We start from the raw sequence: 21213 nt of genomic DNA, 5'->3' as shown, positions 1-21213 counted from the left end.
AAGTGAAATTAAACCTTAACACCAGTAATGTTTTTGACATGTGATTAACGGGGGTAGTAAAGTAAGCCGCAACCAGCCGGATCACAGCTCCATGCGGAATTTATTACAAAGACTTTGTTATCTTCTTAAATCGCCTGTTATCTTCTTAAATGCATATACACCAACTATAGCCTACTGTCACATCCACCTACTTCATGTATATAAGGCAACCATCTGCTACATTAAAAAGTCCATATTTATACCCACACCCTTTGCATTCTGCACTGTTTGTCTTGTTTCCAATTCCATTGCCCTGTTTTTTTTTTAAATATATATGTGAATATATATATATATACTGTATATACACATAATTCAAATAAATTACTTAAATAAGGTCAGACTGTGGTAGTGAATGCATTTCATTTTTCAGTGCTGTTTTTCAGGTTCACATTTTCAGGTTGCGACCAAATATTCAAAACGTATTCATACAACAGTAATAAAGGTGTACTCGAGCAGTTTGAGTTCTACTCTGCACTGTACCCAATTAAGCATTTTACCTATCCAACTCCAAAGCACTGGCTTCTATGTATTATTCACAGGAAAAGAGATTGTCAGGTCATTTTACCAGCTACCGGGTAGTACACAAAAAAGAACATATATGACAAAGTATTTAATTTCAAATAAGAAAAAAGCTTTGGCAGTTCTTGGTCCGTTTTAGAAAGAAAAAAAAAGATAGAATTAGATTTTTTTTTTCAGGCTTTGGAAAGCTCCTCCAGAACCACACAGGACATTTAACAACTGTTTTCACATGCTGAGTAGTACTTCTGATGATGAGCAAACTGACCTTTGCATGTAAAATACAATATTACACAAAAGGGCTCACTGTAGATTATTCAGTGCTGTAAATCTGGTATTTTTCAGAACTTGTCATGCACTGTAGTCCAAGATGGTGAATCTATTATTTTATTTTAGTTTGTATTTGAAGAGAGGGAGCTGGGATGAATTTGATGCCAGTCCTTAGATTTGGGTCAACAGACAGCAGGTCTGTTGACCAGCTACTTGCGGTAGCCAAGGCAACAGATATTTTGCATCCCTTAGTCTTGCCCCCTCCACTGCCCATTCCAAAACACACTGTAAGTTAACGAGCAGATGGCGAGTTTATGATCCTTGAGAGAGAAGCGGATGGAGACAACACATTTGTTGTTATTTAACCACTGTTGTGGTTAGTTAACATATAATAACTCATATTCCTCGAGGCAGTGGTCGAGGAGGAGGCGTTGCAGCTATTTATGACTCAGGCCTATTAATAAACCCTAAACCTAAACTAAATTATAATTCATTTGAAAGTCTTGTTCTTAGTCTTTCACATTCAACCTGGAAAACTGTGCAGCCAATTATTTTTGTTATAGTGTACCGTGCTCCTGGTCCATACTCTGAATTTCTGTCTGAATTCTCAGAGTTTCTGTCAAATTTAGTCCTTAAATCTGACAAAGTAATCATTGTAGGTGATTTTAATATTCATGTGGACAGCGGTAATAATAGTCTCAGTATCGCGCTTATCTCTCTATTAGATTCGATTGGTTTTAGTCAGAGTGTACATAAACCTACTCACTGTTTTAATCACACCCTCGACCTTGTTTTGGTTTATGGTGTGGAAATTAATGACTTAATAGTCTTTCCACAGAATCCTATTTTATCAGACCATTATTTAATAACTTTTGAATTCATATTACAGGACTACTCACCTCTGGGTAAAAGTGTCTACACTAGATGTTTATCTGATAGTGCTATAACTAAATTTAAGGAAGCGATTCCATCTGCATTTACTTTAATGCCTTATCCTAACATTCAAGACTCCTGCACTAACGTTAGTTTCTCTGAAATTGATCACATTGTTGACAGTGTTGCAGGCTCTCTAAGAACAACACTCGACTCTGTTGCTCCTTTAAAAAAGAAGATGATAAAACAGAGGAAGTTAGCTCCGTGGTATAACTCACAAACCCGTGAATTAAAACAAATATCACGAAAGTTGGAAAGTAAATGGCGCTCCACTAAACTGGAGGAATCTCACTTAGTTTGGCAAGAAAGTCTTAAAACCGATAGGAAGGCCCTCCGTAATGCCAGAGCAGCATATTACTCATCTTTAATAGAGGAGAATAAGAACAATCCTAGATTTCTTTTCAGCACTGTAGCCAGGCTGACAGAGAGCCACAGCTCTATTGAGCCATGTATTCCTATAACCCTCAGTAGTAACGACTTCATGACCTTCTTTAATGACAAAATTATAACTATTCAAGACAAAATCAACTCGCTTGGCACTAATTTTTCATCAAACCCAGGAACCTTACAAACTGTACAACCTGATATATTCTTGGACTGCTTTTCTACAGTCGACCTTAACAAATTAACCTCTACTATTTCAGCATCAAAACCTTCTACTTGTCTCCTAGACTCTATTCCAACTAGGTTACTTAAAGAAGTGTTACCTTTAATTAGCACTCCTGTATTAGATATGATTAACATGTCTTTATCAGCAGGTTATGTACCACAGTCTTTTAAAGTAGCTGTAATTAAACCTCTTCTTAAAAAGCCCAGTCTTGATCCTGAGGTACTAGCCAACTATAGACCTATATCTAACCTTCCTTTTCTCTCTAAGATCCTCGAGAAATTAGTTGCCAATCAGTTGTGTGAGTTTTTACATAATAATGAGATATTTGAGGATTTCCAGTCAGGATTTAGAGCAAATCATAGCACTGAGACAGCACTGGTGAAAATTACTAACGACCTTCTAATAGCTTCAGACAAAGGACTTGTCTCTGTACTTGTTTTACTAGATCTTAGTGCTGCCTTCGACACTATTGACCATCACATCCTGCTACAGAGACTGGAGCATCTAATTGGCATTAAAGGAACCGCACTGAGATGGTTTAAGTCATATTTATCAGATAGATCTCAGTTTGTACATTTTCATGACAAATCCTCCATGCACACTAAAGTTAGTCACGGAGTCCCACAGGGTTCTGTCCTTGGACCGATTCTTTTCACCTTATATATGCTTCCCTTAGGAAATATTATAAGGAAGCACTCCATAAATTTTCATTGTTATGCTGATGATACACAATTATATTTGTCGATCAAACCAGAAGAAACCCATCAGTTAGATAAACTTCAAATGTGCATTAAGGAAATAAAAAGCTGGATGACCTGCAATTTTCTGATGTTAAACTCAGATAAAACTGAAGTTATTGTACTTGGCCCCAAAGGCCTCCGAAACTCAATAGCTAAAGACATTGTTACTCTGGATGATGTTGTGTTGTCCTCCAGCACCACAGTAAGGAATCTGGGTGTTATTTTTCGATCAGGATATGTCCTTCGATTCTCACATAAAACTAACAACAAGGACTGCATATTTTCACCTGCGTAATATTGCAAAATTAGGAACATTGTGTCTCAGAAAGATGCAGAGAAACTTGTCCATGCATTTGTTACTTCTAGGCTGGACTATTGCAACTCTTTATTATCAGGCTGCTCCAATAAGTCTGTTAAGAGTCTCCAGTTGGTCCAAAATGCTGCAGCTCGTGTACTAACTAAAAGAAGCGAACATATTTCTCCTGTATTAGCTTCTCTGCACTGGCTACCTGTAAAATCTAGAATAGAATTTAAAATCCTTCTCCTTACGTACAAAGCTCTTATTGGTCAGGCTCCGTCGTATCTTAAAGAGCTCATAATACCGCATCACCCAACTAGATCTCTGCGCTCTGAGAATGCAGGGCTACTCGTCGTTCCTAGAGTCTCCAAAAGTAGAAGTGGAGGCAGAGCCTTCAGCTACCAAGCTCCTCTCCTGTGGAACAAACTCCCAAATGTTATTCGGGAGGCAGACACTGTCCCCTTATTTAAAAGTAAACTTAAAACTTTCCTTTTTGATAAAGCTTACAGCTAGGGCTTACGATAAGACTTTATTCTGCTTAATTATGCTGCTATAGGCCTAGTCTGCCGGGGCATAATACTTTTCCTGATACTCTGAGCTTCTCTCCTCTCTGTCTGTATCATTCATGTCTCATCAATGCATGTTACTAATTCAGCTTCTTCCCTGGAGCTTTTTGTGCTTTGTCGTCTCGCAGGTCTCTGCTGATCGTGGTGGTGCCTGCTGCCGTGGTCCTACATGACGCTTCCTGCTGCTATTATCACTGTTACTCATATATACTATCACTAGTTTAATAAACTATAAAATTTGTAGCTGTATCGTAGCTGCTATTGCCACTACTCATCATTGATCATGTTTGCCACCATAATTATTATCATTTTCATATTCTGTCACCTTAGCTGTGCTTGTTTCTACTATTTTGTTGTATTAACTGTCTTAACATATGAGTCATATTCACATTACTATAGATATCATTATAGTTACTGTTAGGCTTTGCTTGCATCTCTGGAAGTGTGTCTGTCTCTCTCTGTCCATCTGTGTGTCTTTTCTCTCTTTCTCTCTCCTTTTCTTCCTCCCCAACCGGTGCAGACAGATGGCCGTCCTCCACAGAGCTGGGTCTGTCTGACGTTCCTGTCTGTTATAGGGAAGGTTTTCGTTGCCACCGTACTCTACAGAGGAATTGTTGGGTCTATGTAAATCATAAATAAGTCGTTGAGTGTGGTCTTTACCTAGTCTGTAAAGTGTCCTGAGATAACTTTTGTTATGATTCGACACTATAAATAAAATTGAATTTAATTGAATTTAATTGAATTGTGCTGTCACTTCCACAGGATGTAATTATTTCTGTGGATTGAACAAACCATATAGAGGACCTTGAAAGCAAAAGAGAGATGATTTGCAAATTGCTCCTGATTGCTGCTTTTCAAAAGATCCTGTGTGAAAAAAAAGCCTCATATTTCATGGAGCTGTTTATTCTGCTCTGACTGAAACATGAAGGAAAGCAGATGTTAAATGTAAGTGATTTGTTGGCAAAAGCAAATATTTATCAAACTGCACAATTCAGTCCTCGGTCATTAAAAAAATAAGCTGCCAAGAGAAACTGAATCTGCACAACTGAGTTTTGTGTGGAATCATTCATTTTTATACCCCAATCTACCCAAAAATTCCAGTTTCCAGTAAAAAATCCATCAAAGCTGTTGTGGCATGAGCCATGGCAGAAAGCTCAGGAAGCGCTGATTCAGGATCTGAGTGATTTAAGAACTCAAAGCCTGTGCCCACGGGTCAAACTGGGACACGCCATGTTGATTGCCAGGCTGATCTACTGTCTCTGCAAGCAATTTGAAACACAATTAGAAGGCATTACTGACTGCTTGAGCCTTGTGTCATATATCTCACAATACGAATGGTGGTGAACTGATGAACCAGCGTAGTTGTTTCTGTTCACCACTGCCACTCACTGAGACTGATGAGCTTCAAGAATGAATTACTCAGCTGTAAGAATATGCATCAGCTAAGTTATTCCACAGGATATAAGCTGGACAGAGTCAGTGGGCAACCGCTTTACTTATGGTGGCACTTTCTACTGATCTTTTCCTTATGGTTTATTATATCATAGCATGTTTTTTGGCTTTAATGCTTATGTTGTTTCTTCCTGACAGACAACCATTCATGCTCACATTCACAACAACAGGCAATTTAGAGTCAACAATTAACCTACTGTGGGAGGAAACCAGAGAACCTGGACATAATTCACACTAACCAGGGGAGAATATGCACACCACCCCACTTCACCTGAAGGTAATGCTAAATGTATCATCCTTGCAGACACATCTGCCATTTATTAAGTTGATATTTGCTGGATGATACAAATAATGTAATAGTAATATTATATATCTTCATGATAATTTGGATATCTACAGACACCAATACTGATTCCGATACCAGAGCTCTTTTGCATAAAATCTGTATGCATTGAAATTTTGCAATAAATGAATAATACATTTTTCATATTTGCTTAAACTGTTACTACAGTGCCTATAGAAAGTCATGGTACCCTTTTGAAATAGTCACTTTTTCTATTTTACAGCTTGAAATGATAATACATAAAACAATATATTTTTTATTATATATTTTATTTTTTATTTTGTTTCTGATTTACACATTTTGCCTTACAACATTCAAGTGAAATAGTTTTTTTCAAAAGTTCTTAAAATTAATAAAGAATGCAAAAATATAACAGTGATGAGTCCTCAGATGTAATACTTTGTGGAGGCACCTTTTGCTTTAATTACAGCCATCATTCTGTTTGGATCTGTCTCTACAAGCTTTGTGCTCCTAGACTGGGAAATATTTCCCCATTTTTCCTGCAGAACTGTTGGAGTTCAGTCAGATTCTGTGGTGAGCGCTGATGGACTACACTCTTCAAGTCCATCCACAGATGGACGTTCTGTGTGCAAATCACTCTGGAATTTTTAGAATTTTTTTATGTATTATCATTTCAGGCTGCAAAACTGTGACTAGGTATCAGGGGTATCATTCCTTTCTATATGCACTGTATATCCTGACAGCACAATAAGCACAATCTGTGAAAAAGTCATGTAGCTCTACCTCTGCCTTCAGTTCCTGTGTTCTCCCAGAGCCCTCTGCCCCTGACCTACAACAACCAATCAGAGTTTAGCAGTCTCTAACGCAGCATCAATAACTGTTTATGAACGCCAATCAAATCAATGAAACTAGGCAGCGCTGATGTGTTTCAAACATTTTAGTATACTGTTTAGCTGTAAAAATTTGGGAAAAAGTAGTAATATAATAGTTTGTGACAAAATCATCCTTTTAAAGGGCTAAAAGGCTGTCACTGTGATAACAGAAACAACAGGCTGCGTCAGTTTATACACACGAGAGTAAGCAATTGAATTAATCTTATTAACTGAGAAAACCGCAAGCAGCAAGTGACTCTCACCATCACTTTAAAGAGCTGAACGATCATCCAATATCCCGATATACTGATATACCGATATTGGATCAGATCAGTCCCATTGCTAGAGCAAAAGGCAAAACAATCAGGACAGGGGTGATGAATGTCACAGAGCAGTGAATAGATTTTAACTAAGAGACAGCATCATTTCCCACCAAACAAACTACCTGAACAGATTTGGTGAGTGTTTTAAATGATTCAGACTTGATGAGCAGGTTCAGAACTGGTCAGGGTTTAGAGCCAAAACACTTCATTCCAGCCTTTGATTTTAAGCCTGACTGTCCATAATTACAGATGACACTTTCAGATATCTAGACAGATATTTATTCTTTCCACAAAGGGTTGTAAGGTGATTCATAAAAAAAACCCACTTCTCCATTTTAAGTAAAAGAACTTCACACCACAAATACTATGTCCTTTAATAGCAGGCCATGTCCATGTAAAGGGTGTTATTTTAAACTTCTTAACCATATATCAATTCTGAAAAATACCAATTTTACCTTTAGGTCCTTATTTTACTTTTTCAAAGGGCAGATATCCTGTTTTTTAAAATGAACTTACACTATATGTCAAGATCATTTGATACTTTGTCAATCTATTCATATTTTCACAGGTATGAAATGGCCATACCAGTAAAAAGAGAAGGCTCCCCCTTTGTTCAGCTATGTTGCAAATATACATGAGAGCTGGGTTCTTCCCTGTCTACTCTGTCTCCATCAAACGCAGTGCACTGAAGCAGATGTTGATGAAATATGATGCATTGTGAATGTGCATCATAAACCTAACTTAACTTCAAGCTTTGGTGGCTGCGGGGCCCTTTATGAGTAAGCAGAATGGACAAGTGCATTGTCTCTGTCCGAGCAGCTTCCAAGCTTCAACAGTGGAAATGTCATCGCTTGTGGCAACGCAGGGAGATGTCTTCTGACTGACGTCTCTACAGATCCATCGTACAAAACTAGTGACATTCTATTACGAAGTTAATTCATTTTATAGTTAATAACACAGATCTTCAGTAGATGTCTGTCTAAAAACTCATCATAGTGAACTGGCTCAGCACAATGTCAGCTCAATCTTTTGACATTTTACACTCCAAAACAGTGAGTCCTAAATGCATATTTAGTCTACTAAATAACTACTAAACCAAAGGCCATATTTCTTTTTGCATGCTGTTCCCCTAATCATCATTGCAAAGATATTTTTATTTAATTACCGTATTTTTTGCACTAAAGGGCACACTGGATTAAAAGGAGCAAAGTCAGTGAGTGGTCTATTTTTGATGTTTTTTTCGTAGATGAAGTGCACCGGACTATAAGGCGCATTAAACGAAGACGTCAGATAAGTCAGTTAAACTTTATTAAACGCATTCACAATAACTCTCAACATTGCGCAAATGTTAATGAGCGTATTCACAATAACTCCCAACCTTGTTCAGTTGTAACACATAAAAAAACAGTCTGATAGCGCTAAATCAAATGTTAGTTGGAAGTCCGCGTTGTACGCGTGTCTTTTAACAGGTGCCACTTTGGAATCCTTATACACACACACTGTAATATTATGGTGAAGCACAGTATGTATTGCTCTGCGACCCTCCTGGCTACAGTAGCCGCAATGCTGCAAGCGGTGCAGCTTTGTTGTTTACCAAAGTCGTAGGAAAACATTTTTACTAAGCGCTGTGAACCACAGGCTTTAAATCCCAGGAATGTATTTGATGCTACGCACAAGTGCCACTGCTTCCCAACCAAGCGTAATAAATTAAGCATAAATACTAGGGGTGGAACGGTTTATTTAAAAAATCAGTCCCGTTCGGTACACGTGTTTACCGTTCGGTTTATGAGTTGCAACATAGTGTAAGTCTTCATGACCGCTGTCCTTTCTCAGCGCTACGTCTCAGCGCGTCAAATCCCAGCATGATGGGAGACTTGCTCCACGCGCTCCCTGTAGGCACGCGGCGACAACGCTACGCACGCTCTATCTACGTATGCTCTCGCTACGCACGCTCCCGAATAGAATAAGGGAATTGGACAGATAAGCAGAATCAATAATATCATTAGTATCAATAAAATCCTAGTCTTTAGTGAATACCCACCACAAAAACAACATGACAACATAGGACTCTTGACAGTGGCTGGTGAACAGTACAGACAGGCGAGGTTATGTGGTGGACAATAATGAAACCGATCATAACTTTACTTCTTGAAGAAGACGTTGTCCTCCTCCCAGTACCAGGTGTAGGTCAGGTTACGAGGGTAGGCCTCCGCCTGGCAGGTGAAGAAGGCGTCCTGCGAGATGTTCACTGTAATGTTCTCTGGTGGTGACACAATGAACGGAGGGCCTGGTGGAGAAAAACACAGAAAAACATATACTGACTAAGGCACTTTGGCTCATGGCATATGCCTGATGCTAAATGTAATGCTGTCAAAAAGGGATTTTTGCAAAGATGGCGATATAATTTTAGCAATATGGCTGTCAATTTCTATTCACAATTCAAACTAATATTCAAATGTGGTGAAATATTCAAAATTCTCAATGTCCAGAATTACCAGAATTATGTGAAAACGACAGACATATGCAGCACATACAGGACAGCTGTTGATCATTTGACTGCCAGGGTTGGGCGACTGGAAGAATATATCCCTAGCTTGAAATTTTATGTTCTATGAATGTTTTGAGAAGTTTCTTCTTTCCCACAACGTTCCCTCATTCTAACGTTCTAAGGTGAAAAGTTCTACCTTTGTTAACACGTCACATTACAGGAATGTTTCCTTTAAAAAAAACATCTCAGACCTCAATAACATCTTTAAAACATTTTTGAAATGTTACCATGAGAACGTTCATCCTTTGTTATCATGAAACATGTGGGAATGCCTCTTAAATGACATAATCATTTTTTATAATCATTTAACCTCAATAACATCCCCAAAACATCCTCCGAATGTTGCAGTTAAAACATGATGTCTTAGTTAGCGTTTAACCTTATAGGAACATTATTTAAGATGATAAACATCCTTAAAATGTTATCTCATAGGCCATGTTAGCCAATGTTTCAGGAATGTCCCCTGCTAGCTGGTTATCAGAATTGAATGAGTGAATTGCTGGTTATAATTTTAGTTATAGTCTCCCTCTGAAGCCGCTCTGCAGACAGCAGAGAAAAATGTTTAAAGTGTTCAGAGCCGTAAAGGTTTTACATCTTACGCTGTGAATTAATGATTTATTTTGAACAAACAAGAATTGGTGATTGTTGGAACAGTGAAAAGAAGATGTTTTAGGCTTAGCCTTCTCTTTACTGATCCTTTGGGATGAACTCCCGCAAGGAAATTAAGTTTCCAGCAGCTTACAAACACACAAGGGAGGTGTAAAAAATACAGTATAAGATAACCAATAAACTATTAGCTAAATAAATGCAGAAAGTATAAAACAATAAACAGTAAGCAATAAAACTCTTCGTCAAATATATATATGAGGTAGAGATATGAATACAGGTCAAGTAAAATTAAATTAGAAAGTTAAATCAGATAACTTAAATGTAGAGGAAATGTACAAGATAAAATATGTATGACTGTATATGACAGAAATGAGCAGTAAGATTAAATTATTGCACTTAAGTGATAAAGTTATTGCACAATTGATGGTGGCCAATTTTACCATATTGCCCAACCTTACTGTCTGCAGCAGGAAACTAATCTATGTGAAGCTCCCTTTTCCTGCAGTGTAAAATGTGAATTCCTTTACTCTCCACATGGAGAGCATGGGCCTGTGTGACATTCACAAGGACGTCCCACAGATATGACCTCTCTCAGTGGGAACTTCCCACTCAACCATGTCACACCCACTACAGACACAACACAGTAATTAGTTAACAGACTAGGCAAGGGTCAGGCGGGGTATTTATGGCCATGTACAACATCCTGTGAAGACACACAGGGATTAACACCGCTATATCCTCCCTGAATTCTGCGTAGTGTTGTGGCAGACCCCAGAGCCATATCACAGACTTATTTTGCACGCAGTTAAGGATTATGAGAATTTATTGAGTGATCCTTGCTGGGCCAGATGGATCATCCTCCTTGCACGCATGGATATATTTATACTGATACTTGATTTGCAGTCATTTCCTAACTGTGACCCTAACTACCATAAACATGCTGAGATTGGTCTGGAAGCTAAGCCTATTCTACCTTCATCTAATTTCAGCTACTTAAAACACACTAGGTGGTTGGATTTATGTGTTAGTGTGTGTAGCAATACAACCCGAAATAGGTTATACTACACATAAGTGCTGCTTAAGAAGACTGTGTGAAAGATCCCATTTCCCATGTGTCAGTTGTGCACGCTTTCTAATGTGTGCATTTAATTATTTCAAACTAAAGATACACATTTCTACATAACAGGGTAAGTGGTGTAAGCTTAAAAGTCCAATAACAACACAATATTTGATAGATATATGTAAAGCAAAGAGACGGATGGTGGACTGTTGGATGGCCTAAGCAAATCTCAGTGAGACTCTACTGGACATAGAGGGAGCAAATATGAGTGGACCAAATGTCAAAGAGGTCTCCTCAACTGGCTGGAAGAGCAGTGAACGAGACAAAACTATAAAAAAAATAATAGAGGCTCAAAAGACCATAAGTACAGTACAGTCTCAGGAAACCACTGGTGATGAAGAGATTGATGAAAGAAATGGCTGCAGTTAGGGACAGGAACGCTTAAGTTTCAATGAGTGTTTTTTTTTTAATTAGATAAAATCATGATACGGTAATCACTCTCACAGTGACACATTCCGCCTTATGCAAGAACATGTTCATACTCTTATCCTGATATGACCTTGTTTTGATTATGTAGCGTCACATGAGGTCCCAGGCTGTGGTTACACTTGTCTCTTCAATGCAACTTTTGTCATCCAATCATCCCTTTCAGCAGTATTGGAGACGTGTTAAGGTTCCTGATTTTCTGCATCACAATAAAAGCTTTTAAATGACAAATTATGAAAATAAACCACTTTTAATGTGAAATGAAGTGTGTTCATTACCGAATTGGCGGAGCTTTGTTAGCGTGGCTGGAGCACAGCTGAGACCTGCTGTCTTCTTTGCTCTCTCCCCAACAAGTAGTAGTAGCAGTAGTTGACAACAAGTGCGTCAACTACTCACTATGTCTTGAACCAAGTGCCATTTTAGATTCACCGCTTTATTGAAAAATATCAATACCTGACCAGGCAGGTTGCAGTGAAGTGTCAAAAGTCGACACATATGTGAACACAAAGCGTCAACAGTGTCCCTCGTGCCTTAAGTAATGTTGTAGGTATGGTAGAACAATGTATTATAAAAATAGAAAGGTCTACAAGAAGGCGTCAGCAGAGAGGTCTCACAGCTATCAAGGAGAATTTATTGAATCAAGGTTTGATACACTCATCACAGAGTTCCAAGATTCACAATACCAAAATTCCTAAATTCCAAGTGTCTCTTAACAGAACTTCCTGCCTTATACCGAGATCTGCGTGCTGACAACATTTACACGCCCCATCAGGTCTTTCCAATACACACTCAGTACATTTACAATCAGTGGCGTCTACTTGGTGTCCAGACGTCTTCATGCCCAAACACAGTTCTATTGTTTTCTAAACAGAATGTGCTTATCAGGCCTATGTCCCCAGTACACGGTGACCTCGGCCTGTTATTCACTTTCTCGATCAGGTTTTCTTCCACATAGGCTACGCTAATGGAAATGTAGGCTATAGAAAATTAAAAGGTATGCCAATCGTTCCTGCTGCAGAAAAAATAATCTTCAATAAGCTTCAACAAATAGTGTCCTCAGTTCCCAAATGCTTATTGAGTATTAAAATGAAAGGTGATGTAACACATTGGTAAACATGCCCGTCGCAGCTGTTTTGGAATGTGTTAAAGGCATTAAATGCAAAATGAGCGAATATTCTATTCTCAGGATTCTGTTTTTATTTACGTTTTACATAATGTCCCAACTTCATTTGAACCCCATTTCTGATGAAGTTCAATTATCATTTAAGATTGAATTTAATCACATCAGTGTTTCTTACATGTCCCAATGACTGCTATGGTTTACAATAATCTCTATTGACAGATTGTGCATATGGATGTAGAATCTGGAGGCGACAGGACACGATCTTGGTAGCGGAATCGGTCTGATTTCCATTTGCAGTCTCTGTAGTATGGACCAATCACGTTTGAGCTACTTTGGTTGCATGCAGTCTGTGATGAGAGCAAACGAGGTGGAACCCATTAGCCTTCATGCAATCAAGGAACCCATAAGCTATTGTCTGACAACGATTTAGCTTTTCATTAGCTTTCTGTTATCATTTATCTGCATTCATACAGATATCTGTTAATAAACAACTCCATTCTCATGCCTCAAGTTGCTAAATGGATCGTAAGCATTGACTGCCACTCAGAAGAGACAGTCTTGACCCGGGTATCTGTTTGTTACAGAGGATAGCCCGAAATATTAGTTGTTGCTCTCAGAGGCTAAATCATAATGAGAGCGATAGCAGATTCAATACTGTAGTGCACATGCTAACACCACCATCAAATTATTTTTTTGTAGCAAAGGAGTTGAGACAGTGACCATTAACTATGACAACCCTGGATCAGGTCAGGCCAGGGAATTTTTGTGGCATGTCATTTTTTATCTCTCTGCATTCATTTTCTGTTAATTCTAGCATTGACTGTTAAGGACATCTAATTATAATGCAAGGAATCTGTCGGTCTGTCTTTTTGTAAATGGACTTGTACTTATACAGCTTTTCTAGTTTTTTGACTACTCACACTACTTTCACACTACTTGTCACATTCACCCATTCACACGGACATTCACATTGGTGGCAGAAGCTACCTGACCACCATCTAATCTAACCATTCAAACCCCATTCACACATCCATGCGCAGCGCGGGGAGAAACTCGGGGTTAACTGTCTTGACCAAGGACACTTCCATATGTGCTGCCTCTACCTCTGAGACACAGCCGCCTTTCTGTGCATGTAAATGGTAAATGGACTTGTACTTATATAGCGCCTTTCTAGTCATCTGACTACTCAAGGCGCTTCACAGTGTTTGTCACATTCACCCATTCACACAGACATTCACGCTGATGGCAGTGGACATCTACATACCATCTAATCTGATCCAACCATTCACACCACATTCACACACCCATGCGCAGCACGGGGAGCAATTTGGGGTTCAGTGTCTTGCTCAAGGACACTGCGACATGTGGAACGGGGGGAGATGGGGATCGAACCACCAATCTCTCGATCAGAGGACGACCGACTCTGCCACCAAGCCACAGCCGTCCCCGCATGTCCATTGCATATCTCAAGAACTGATCACCTAATCTACTATCACACTTGGCAGATGTACTGCTGGGGACGCAAGGGACTGCTTTGTGTCCAATGCGGTGTAATTTGGTCAGATATTGGTGCCCAACAATAAACTTTACGTTTTAGTCTGTAACATTTCAATCATAATTCACAGAAACATAATCTTTTTTTATTGGGACTCTGTGGGTCCGGACAAATCAATCCATAAAATCATGCTCATTTGTGTCTACATCAATTTTGAATTGTGTCCAAATCTGTTGTTTTGCTACTCATCATGGGGCTGCAGCAGCATTATCATCTAATTATGAAGGATCGCATATCTCAAGAACTATTCACGACTTTACTTGGCAGGTGTATTGCTGACGAACCAAGGGATTACTGGTTTTCAAGAACGGTGCAAGTAGCACTTTCAGGACCCAAGCAATTGGGTAGTTCTGAAGGGGCACATGGTCTGAATGAACACTGCAGTGCTAATGCCAAATATTCATCAATGTATCCAAATCTTTCATCTAACATGGCCATATAGCAAGCAGAGTTCTCTTGGATAGTTTTATCCTTTATGTGCAGCATAGTTCCAACAAACAATACAAAAAGCAGAACTTTTTGTCCGCAAAAGAATAGACCTTAAATAAGGCACTGACGGAGAAACACACACTGATACACACATTTAGCTGTGTTGAGCCAGTGTTGCAACTATAAACTCTGAGTCCCATATGTTAGTACTGATCTGTAGCCCACGGCCTGATCCTTTAACAGGCAGAGCATTTCCATCTGCCAGCCCCTTAGCAGGACAACCAGGACTCTGTGCTGGATGACTGTTGATGGCGTTTGAGTCTGTGTGTGTATGTGTTTGTGTGTGTGTGTGTGTGTGTGTGTGTGTGTGTGTGTGTGTGTGTGTGTGTGTGTGTGTGTGTGTGTGTGTGTGTGTGTGTGTGTGTGTGTGTGTGTGTGTGCCAACACGCCCTATTTGGAACCAGCTGAGTGCTGGAGATTTGTTGGCACTGCAGTCTCTTAGCTGATCTGCTGCTCAGTGGCTTTCCAGGAGGGCCTCTGTTAATCTGTCTCTCCCGTAAATTATACAGGAGGGGTCAAACAAGCGCTCTGGCTCAGTCCAGGCTTTGTATTTAGTTGCCAAAGGAAATTTGTGATGTCTGTGAACATGTTCACTGTTCTCTGACAAATGAAAGAAACTGACAACCAGCATATACACAACAGAAACATATTTGTCTAGCATTAATTTGATGAAAGCAAGCTCATATTCACACTTAGGAATGAAACCAGACATCTTCTGCCCTCAGGCTATAAGGCTCATCAATTCAACCACCCCTGTGTTGTAGAATAAATTCACCTTGAGCATTCATACCATTCATACTCACTAATAAGCTGTGGTGTATAAGTCTATAATATTCCTTTTGCAAAGTGACACACAATTGCAACAGTTGTGAGTTTTCTATCCTTCCACCTACCTATGCATGGTTTATGCAAGTGTTTTAGAGTAGGTTTCCACTCCCACTGAATCACTACAACTAAAACATCCACAGAACTGATGATACTCAATGATCAGTCCAGCCAGTTAAAGATAGAGTAAATATGTCATGACTGCTGCTAGACAGAGATCATTTACAAGCCATTTACACAATAGGCCATATTTTATTAATATATAGAGATATGGTTATTGCTCTTGATTAAAAAGTAGATTATAAAAGTAGATTATAAAGATTATAAAGTAGATTCAGTGACCAGGGGATTCTTTGCCAGAGTGTTAAACTCATATGTATTATTAAATGTCATCTAACTCCCTGAAGAGAGCAAGAGACTTAATGCACATAGCATGCACATGTGGGTGAGTGAGAGCAGAAGGGAAGACATGAGACAAAACTTAGTCTACAGCCATGCCAGCCGTACTTATCTGTGTTTTAAGTTAAATGCTAACGTCAACAGTAGGCAAATATGCTCACAGTGACAATGTCAACATGTTTAGTACACTGAAACATGTTCACCATCTTAGTTCAGCATGCTAGCATGCTAACATTTGCTTATTAATTGCAAGTGATGTTTAAAAGCTGATGGGAATGCAATTAGTTTTGCACGTAATTCATTATAAAATGTCATTACAAATGATTCTGAGAGGTACATGAATGTCTGTTGCAATTCTTTGACAATCCTTCCAATAACTGTTTCACTCAAAATCTCAAATGGTAAATGTACTTACATACAGTATATAGCACCTTTCTAGTCTTCTGACTACTCAAGGGGCTTTCACACTACTTGTTACATTCACCCAATCACACAGACATTCACACTGATGACAGTGGACATCTACATAACATCTAATCCAATCCAAACATTCACACACCCATGAGCAGCAAAGGGAGGAATTTAGGGTTCAGTGTCTTGCCCAAGGACACTTCGACACGCAGACTGGAGGAGCCAGGGATTGAACCACCAATATCTCGAATGGAGGACGACCCGCTCTACCTCTGAGCAACAGCCAAATGTCAGCCTCATGGTGGTATGAAGGTAAAAATTAGAGGACCATTCAAATACATCATCTAGACATTTCTGTATATTTTGTATCAATAAAGACGTAGATTTTGAGGTATTCTACAAGAGAAGTATCAACTTTGAACTGCTGGTGACACTAGATAGAAAATCTGGATAACAAAAGTCAGTAGGATTCATTCTCCAGGCAACATGAATGTCTTTACAAAATTGTGTGCCAATCCAACAGACAATTGTTGAGATATTTCAACAAGTGAACATTTAAAGAACCCAACCTGACATGTTTTAGGACATATAAAATGTTGATTGTTTGTTAAAAAAATTAATAATTTCAATTACATTGAAAAATCTGGGATCTATGAATATGTAAATATTGTTACATAACTTAATGACATATTGGACCATGATGACTTTCAAGGAGGTTGTGACTACATGTGTAACTGAACATTATTTTCATTGTTGATAAATGTGTCGACCATTTTTTTTTTACTGAAACAGATTAATTGCTTATCAAAATATTTGGCGATGAATTTAAGAGCCGACAACTAATCGATTAATAGTTGAAGCTCCAATTGTGAATTGTCACTTATTCCTGCTGGTACGTCCAGGTATTAAACTGAGATTTAAAATGAGCTGCTTCAGAAAACTATACCCATGCATCATTCTGCAGCGTGAAGCTCAAACGCCACAGTGAAGGAACTAGAAGCAACAGTTTTTCAGCGTTATTCTCTGGTTTGGCAGTGCATTATATGGCATATACCGGAAAACAATGAAAAATAATAGAAAAAGTTTGAGAAAAAAGTTTGAGCAGCAGAGTTGTGTCTCTGCCGGAGCCTTGCACTGGGCTCTACGGACACAGGACCTAAGCTGCTGGAGGTGTTTCACTATGGCTCCTTTTAAGCGGTGCACCCTCCTTCTCCTGCCCTTAACTCGATGTAGGTAATCTCCTCTTCCCCGCATGTATGGGAGTGAATGGGCCAATGTTCTCCTAAACGCAGGACCACCACTTAAACAGGTGAGTGCTGCAGTACCACGCTTGGCTGCTAAGCCCATGGTGGCATATCACGAGAGAGCCTGTCCTGGGGACCTGAGCGTTTCCCATGAGCGTATCCCGGTCTAATATACAGGAGAGCTGCGCAGCATGTCAGCACCCTCTACAGCTACTGAGGGTAAATCACTGACGGCCTGATCTCACTACAAAAAAAGGGCACACACTTCTTCTGAGAGCTTATTTCTGTTCTTTTAAGCATTCAGATCCCTGGTTAGCACTAGCATAACATCCCATTTAGCACAACAGCAGAGTAGAGCTGCAAGCAGCTAGCCGCAGACTGCTACCTAACTGCATCAACACTCAAAACGCGCGATTAGCGCGATGCTCCAAATATGATCAAGCAGCATGCGGTGTGATCACATGTTGAGAGCTGTCAATGTGTGTTCAGATCACTCAGATCAAATGTTGCTGCTAAATGTAAACAGCCTCTTACTGGTACTTATTATGAAGGAATCAATCAGGTGAAAAGTCAGTGAAAATGAAAAATTCCCTCAGTGCAGATGAGGTCATGACAAATCAGTTTAGTTTAATCTGGGGCAGCAATTGGTATGTCATGTCTGTTGCTTTATCATGTATCCTCTTTGGAAAAGTGTATCGCATCTATGATTGCTGCAGAGGCACACATTTGTGGACTTTCAATTTCTGAATAAAAAAAATACCTTTGATACCAATGTGTGCATAATGTGGCACATTCGAGACAATACATATGCTAAACGCATCTTGAAGCGTGGACAGACAAATTTACAGTTACAGAAGCTGACGTTTCATTTAGAGCTGCAGGCAAAAATCTCTCATCCTTTGATTCATTTTTGTCTGTAGCCTTTTATAAATAATGAACTGCTCAAATGTATGAATAAACTGTTGTGCTCCATCCAGTCTGAAATGTCCCTGTTATAAAATTGAGCAGTTGATTGTCATCACCAAACTATTTTCAGTGTAGTCCCACTCCAAAACATACTATTGCATCATACACTCTTTAGATTCTACTCAGCCTCAGGGGGGGCAGAGTCAGTGACGTGCAGTCAGGGGAGGCAGGTGAGGCTATGCCTCCCCTGTCATCATGAGAGGAAAAAGAAACGAAATAATAAAATAACAAATATTAATATTTGTCCTCTGGACTATGATTTTGGTGTGGTTCTTTATGTATTTTGACCGTTTTTATAGTAAAAATGGCAGAAAATTCTGTATTTCCTGTTTAAATTAACGGAGTCGCTTCGGATGCGAGAGGTGAGGCACGGACAGCCGTGCCTCCCTCCAGATTGCGCAATCACTCACAAACTGTATTGAGCGCGTGCCCTCTGCGCGTGCTTGTTCCCATGTCTGTGTATGTTTCCAATATGATGGTTGAGGACACTTTTATGTAATAAAAGCATACGTCTTCTTTTCCATGGTGTTCAGTAATGTATTTTACGTATATGTGTAATATTTACATCTTATTGATAAGACATAAATCCACACAGAAAATGCTTGGCTTGAGGCAGGCAGTACCTCTGCCTCAAGTTAGGCGGCGATAGTGAGCAGCCTAATAGCCAGCAGGTCACGGTGAACTCTAACCTGTGTGCAAAAAGTAAACACAGAAGTGTGCTGTGTGACGCTGTAGAGCTTAGAGACAAGCTGTCATTTCTCGCCCTGAAAATGGAGGATTTGATTTCTAAACTAAGACATTTTTCAAAGCTGGACTTTCAGTCAAAGCGAGAAGTCATGTACAAGTAAAGGTAAGATATACTGCAATATACAGTGGCTCTGGTGTTTTAAAATGGTTTTCAGCATCCTATTCGCTCCTATTCTCTCATCCTATCCTATTGGCATCCAACTGTATGTTTGTAAATCTGACTTGTGAGTCAGTGCCTCCCCAACCCCAATTCTCACTGCACGTCACTGGGCAGAGTGCAGGTTCCTGGTAAAGTGGTGTGGGGAGAACCACCTGCAGCCGAACGTGGAGAAGACAAGGGAGATGGTGGTCGACTTTAGGAGGAACAAGCCCCTGAAGATGTTCTATCAGTCTGTGATTGCAAGCACCATCTTCTTTGCTGCGGTGTCCTGGGGTGCGGGCATCAAGGAAAAGGACGCCGACAGACTGAACAAACTGATTAGGAAGGCAGAGTCTGTTGTTGGCTCCAAGCTTGTTGCCCTGGAGGTGGTGGTGGAGAACAGGATGCTGGCAAAACTGCTAGAAATCATGGACAATCCCTCTCACCCCCTCCACAAGACACTGGACAAGCTGAAGAGCAGCTTCAGCAGCAGACTGATCCAACCCCGCTGCTCTAAGGGACGTTACAGGAAATCTTTCCTACCCAAGGCAATAAGACTTTTCAATTCATAAACCTCCATCAGAGCCTCAATCACCCACCTTGACTAAAGCAGATCTGTACATTCTTGCACATTGCCTGTCCACATAATCATTGTATAGTCTTTTTTAGTATCAGTATGTATATTATACCCAGACTACATATCCCATACAAATCATATATTATAACATATGTTGCATGTACATACAGATAAACATTAGAATTTTATTTTACCATCATCACTGCACCTTACTATTCATTTATTCATTTATCTTGCTTTATGGCCAAAATCTTCTATGACAATACCTGTACTTAAATATATTGGTATATACCATATACTGTATATATAGCAAGTTCTCTAACAATATTGAATATTTTAACATTTTATTAAGAACTTTAGTGCAAAATATAAACTCAAAATATATCAGGTTGAGGTTATTTCTACATGTATTAAATGAGAAACAGGGTGTAAGTGACACAGATTTTGAACCCATTGTGTCTTATTTTTACATTTCTGTTTGTACCTGTGGAAGCTATCATAACCATTTTACCTTCACTAGGTTAGCATGAGAGAGCTGGTGCCCTGCCCCACCTACAGTTCCACTTCAAATACTATATATGATATATTTAAATACATTTGAATGAAAAAATGTGATAGCGGTGTGTGTATGTGTGTGTGTGTGTGTGTGTGTGTGTGTGTGTGTGTGTGTGTGTGTGTGTGTGTGTGTGTGTGTGTGTGTGTGTGTGTATTCATTTCAGTTGTTACTCTCACATAAATCTTACACAGATCCATGCAATGGCTAATGAAAAACAGCTGCTTCAGTGTTTTTCTGTGTTAGGGGGCATACTTTTCTCTGCCTGATGGCCGCTTGTGTAATATGATGTAATGTAATGTTTGCAATGTTTGGATTTTCCCCGTGAAAATAACTGGATCTGGTTTAGGAAGCTTTAAGTCCAAAAAATGTAAAACACAGACAGTATGATAATAAAATCCAAAAAGCAGATTCACTCTCATTGGTTTCTGTTACGTGAAAAATACGTTTAACTAGAATTCCTGTATGGTGGTTGTAAGCCTCTGCCAAAATGTCAAGTTGCAGTTTGTCCAGAACGACATAATGTATGTAGTAAAGGTATTGAGTTTTCAGTGAAACA

General features: G+C 39.3%; 1 protein-coding gene across 1 annotated transcript in view; it reads right to left on the bottom strand.

Moving 5' to 3' along the window:
* igsf9bb (immunoglobulin superfamily, member 9Bb) overlaps positions 1-21213 on the bottom strand; it is a gene marked incomplete at both ends in the record, with an annotated part of 174790 nt that overhangs the window by 63245 nt on the left and 90332 nt on the right. The window contains one exon of the mRNA XM_083926342.1: positions 9069-9210. Within this exon, the coding sequence (XP_083782468.1) occupies positions 9069-9210 (142 nt within the window). The remainder of the gene's footprint in view (positions 1-9068; positions 9211-21213) is intronic.

This window comes from Echiichthys vipera (assembly GCF_963691815.1).
Source record: "Echiichthys vipera genome assembly, chromosome: 14".
Lineage (NCBI taxonomy): Eukaryota > Metazoa > Chordata > Actinopteri > Perciformes > Trachinidae > Echiichthys > Echiichthys vipera.
This window is presented reverse-complemented; position numbering and strand designations above follow the sequence as displayed.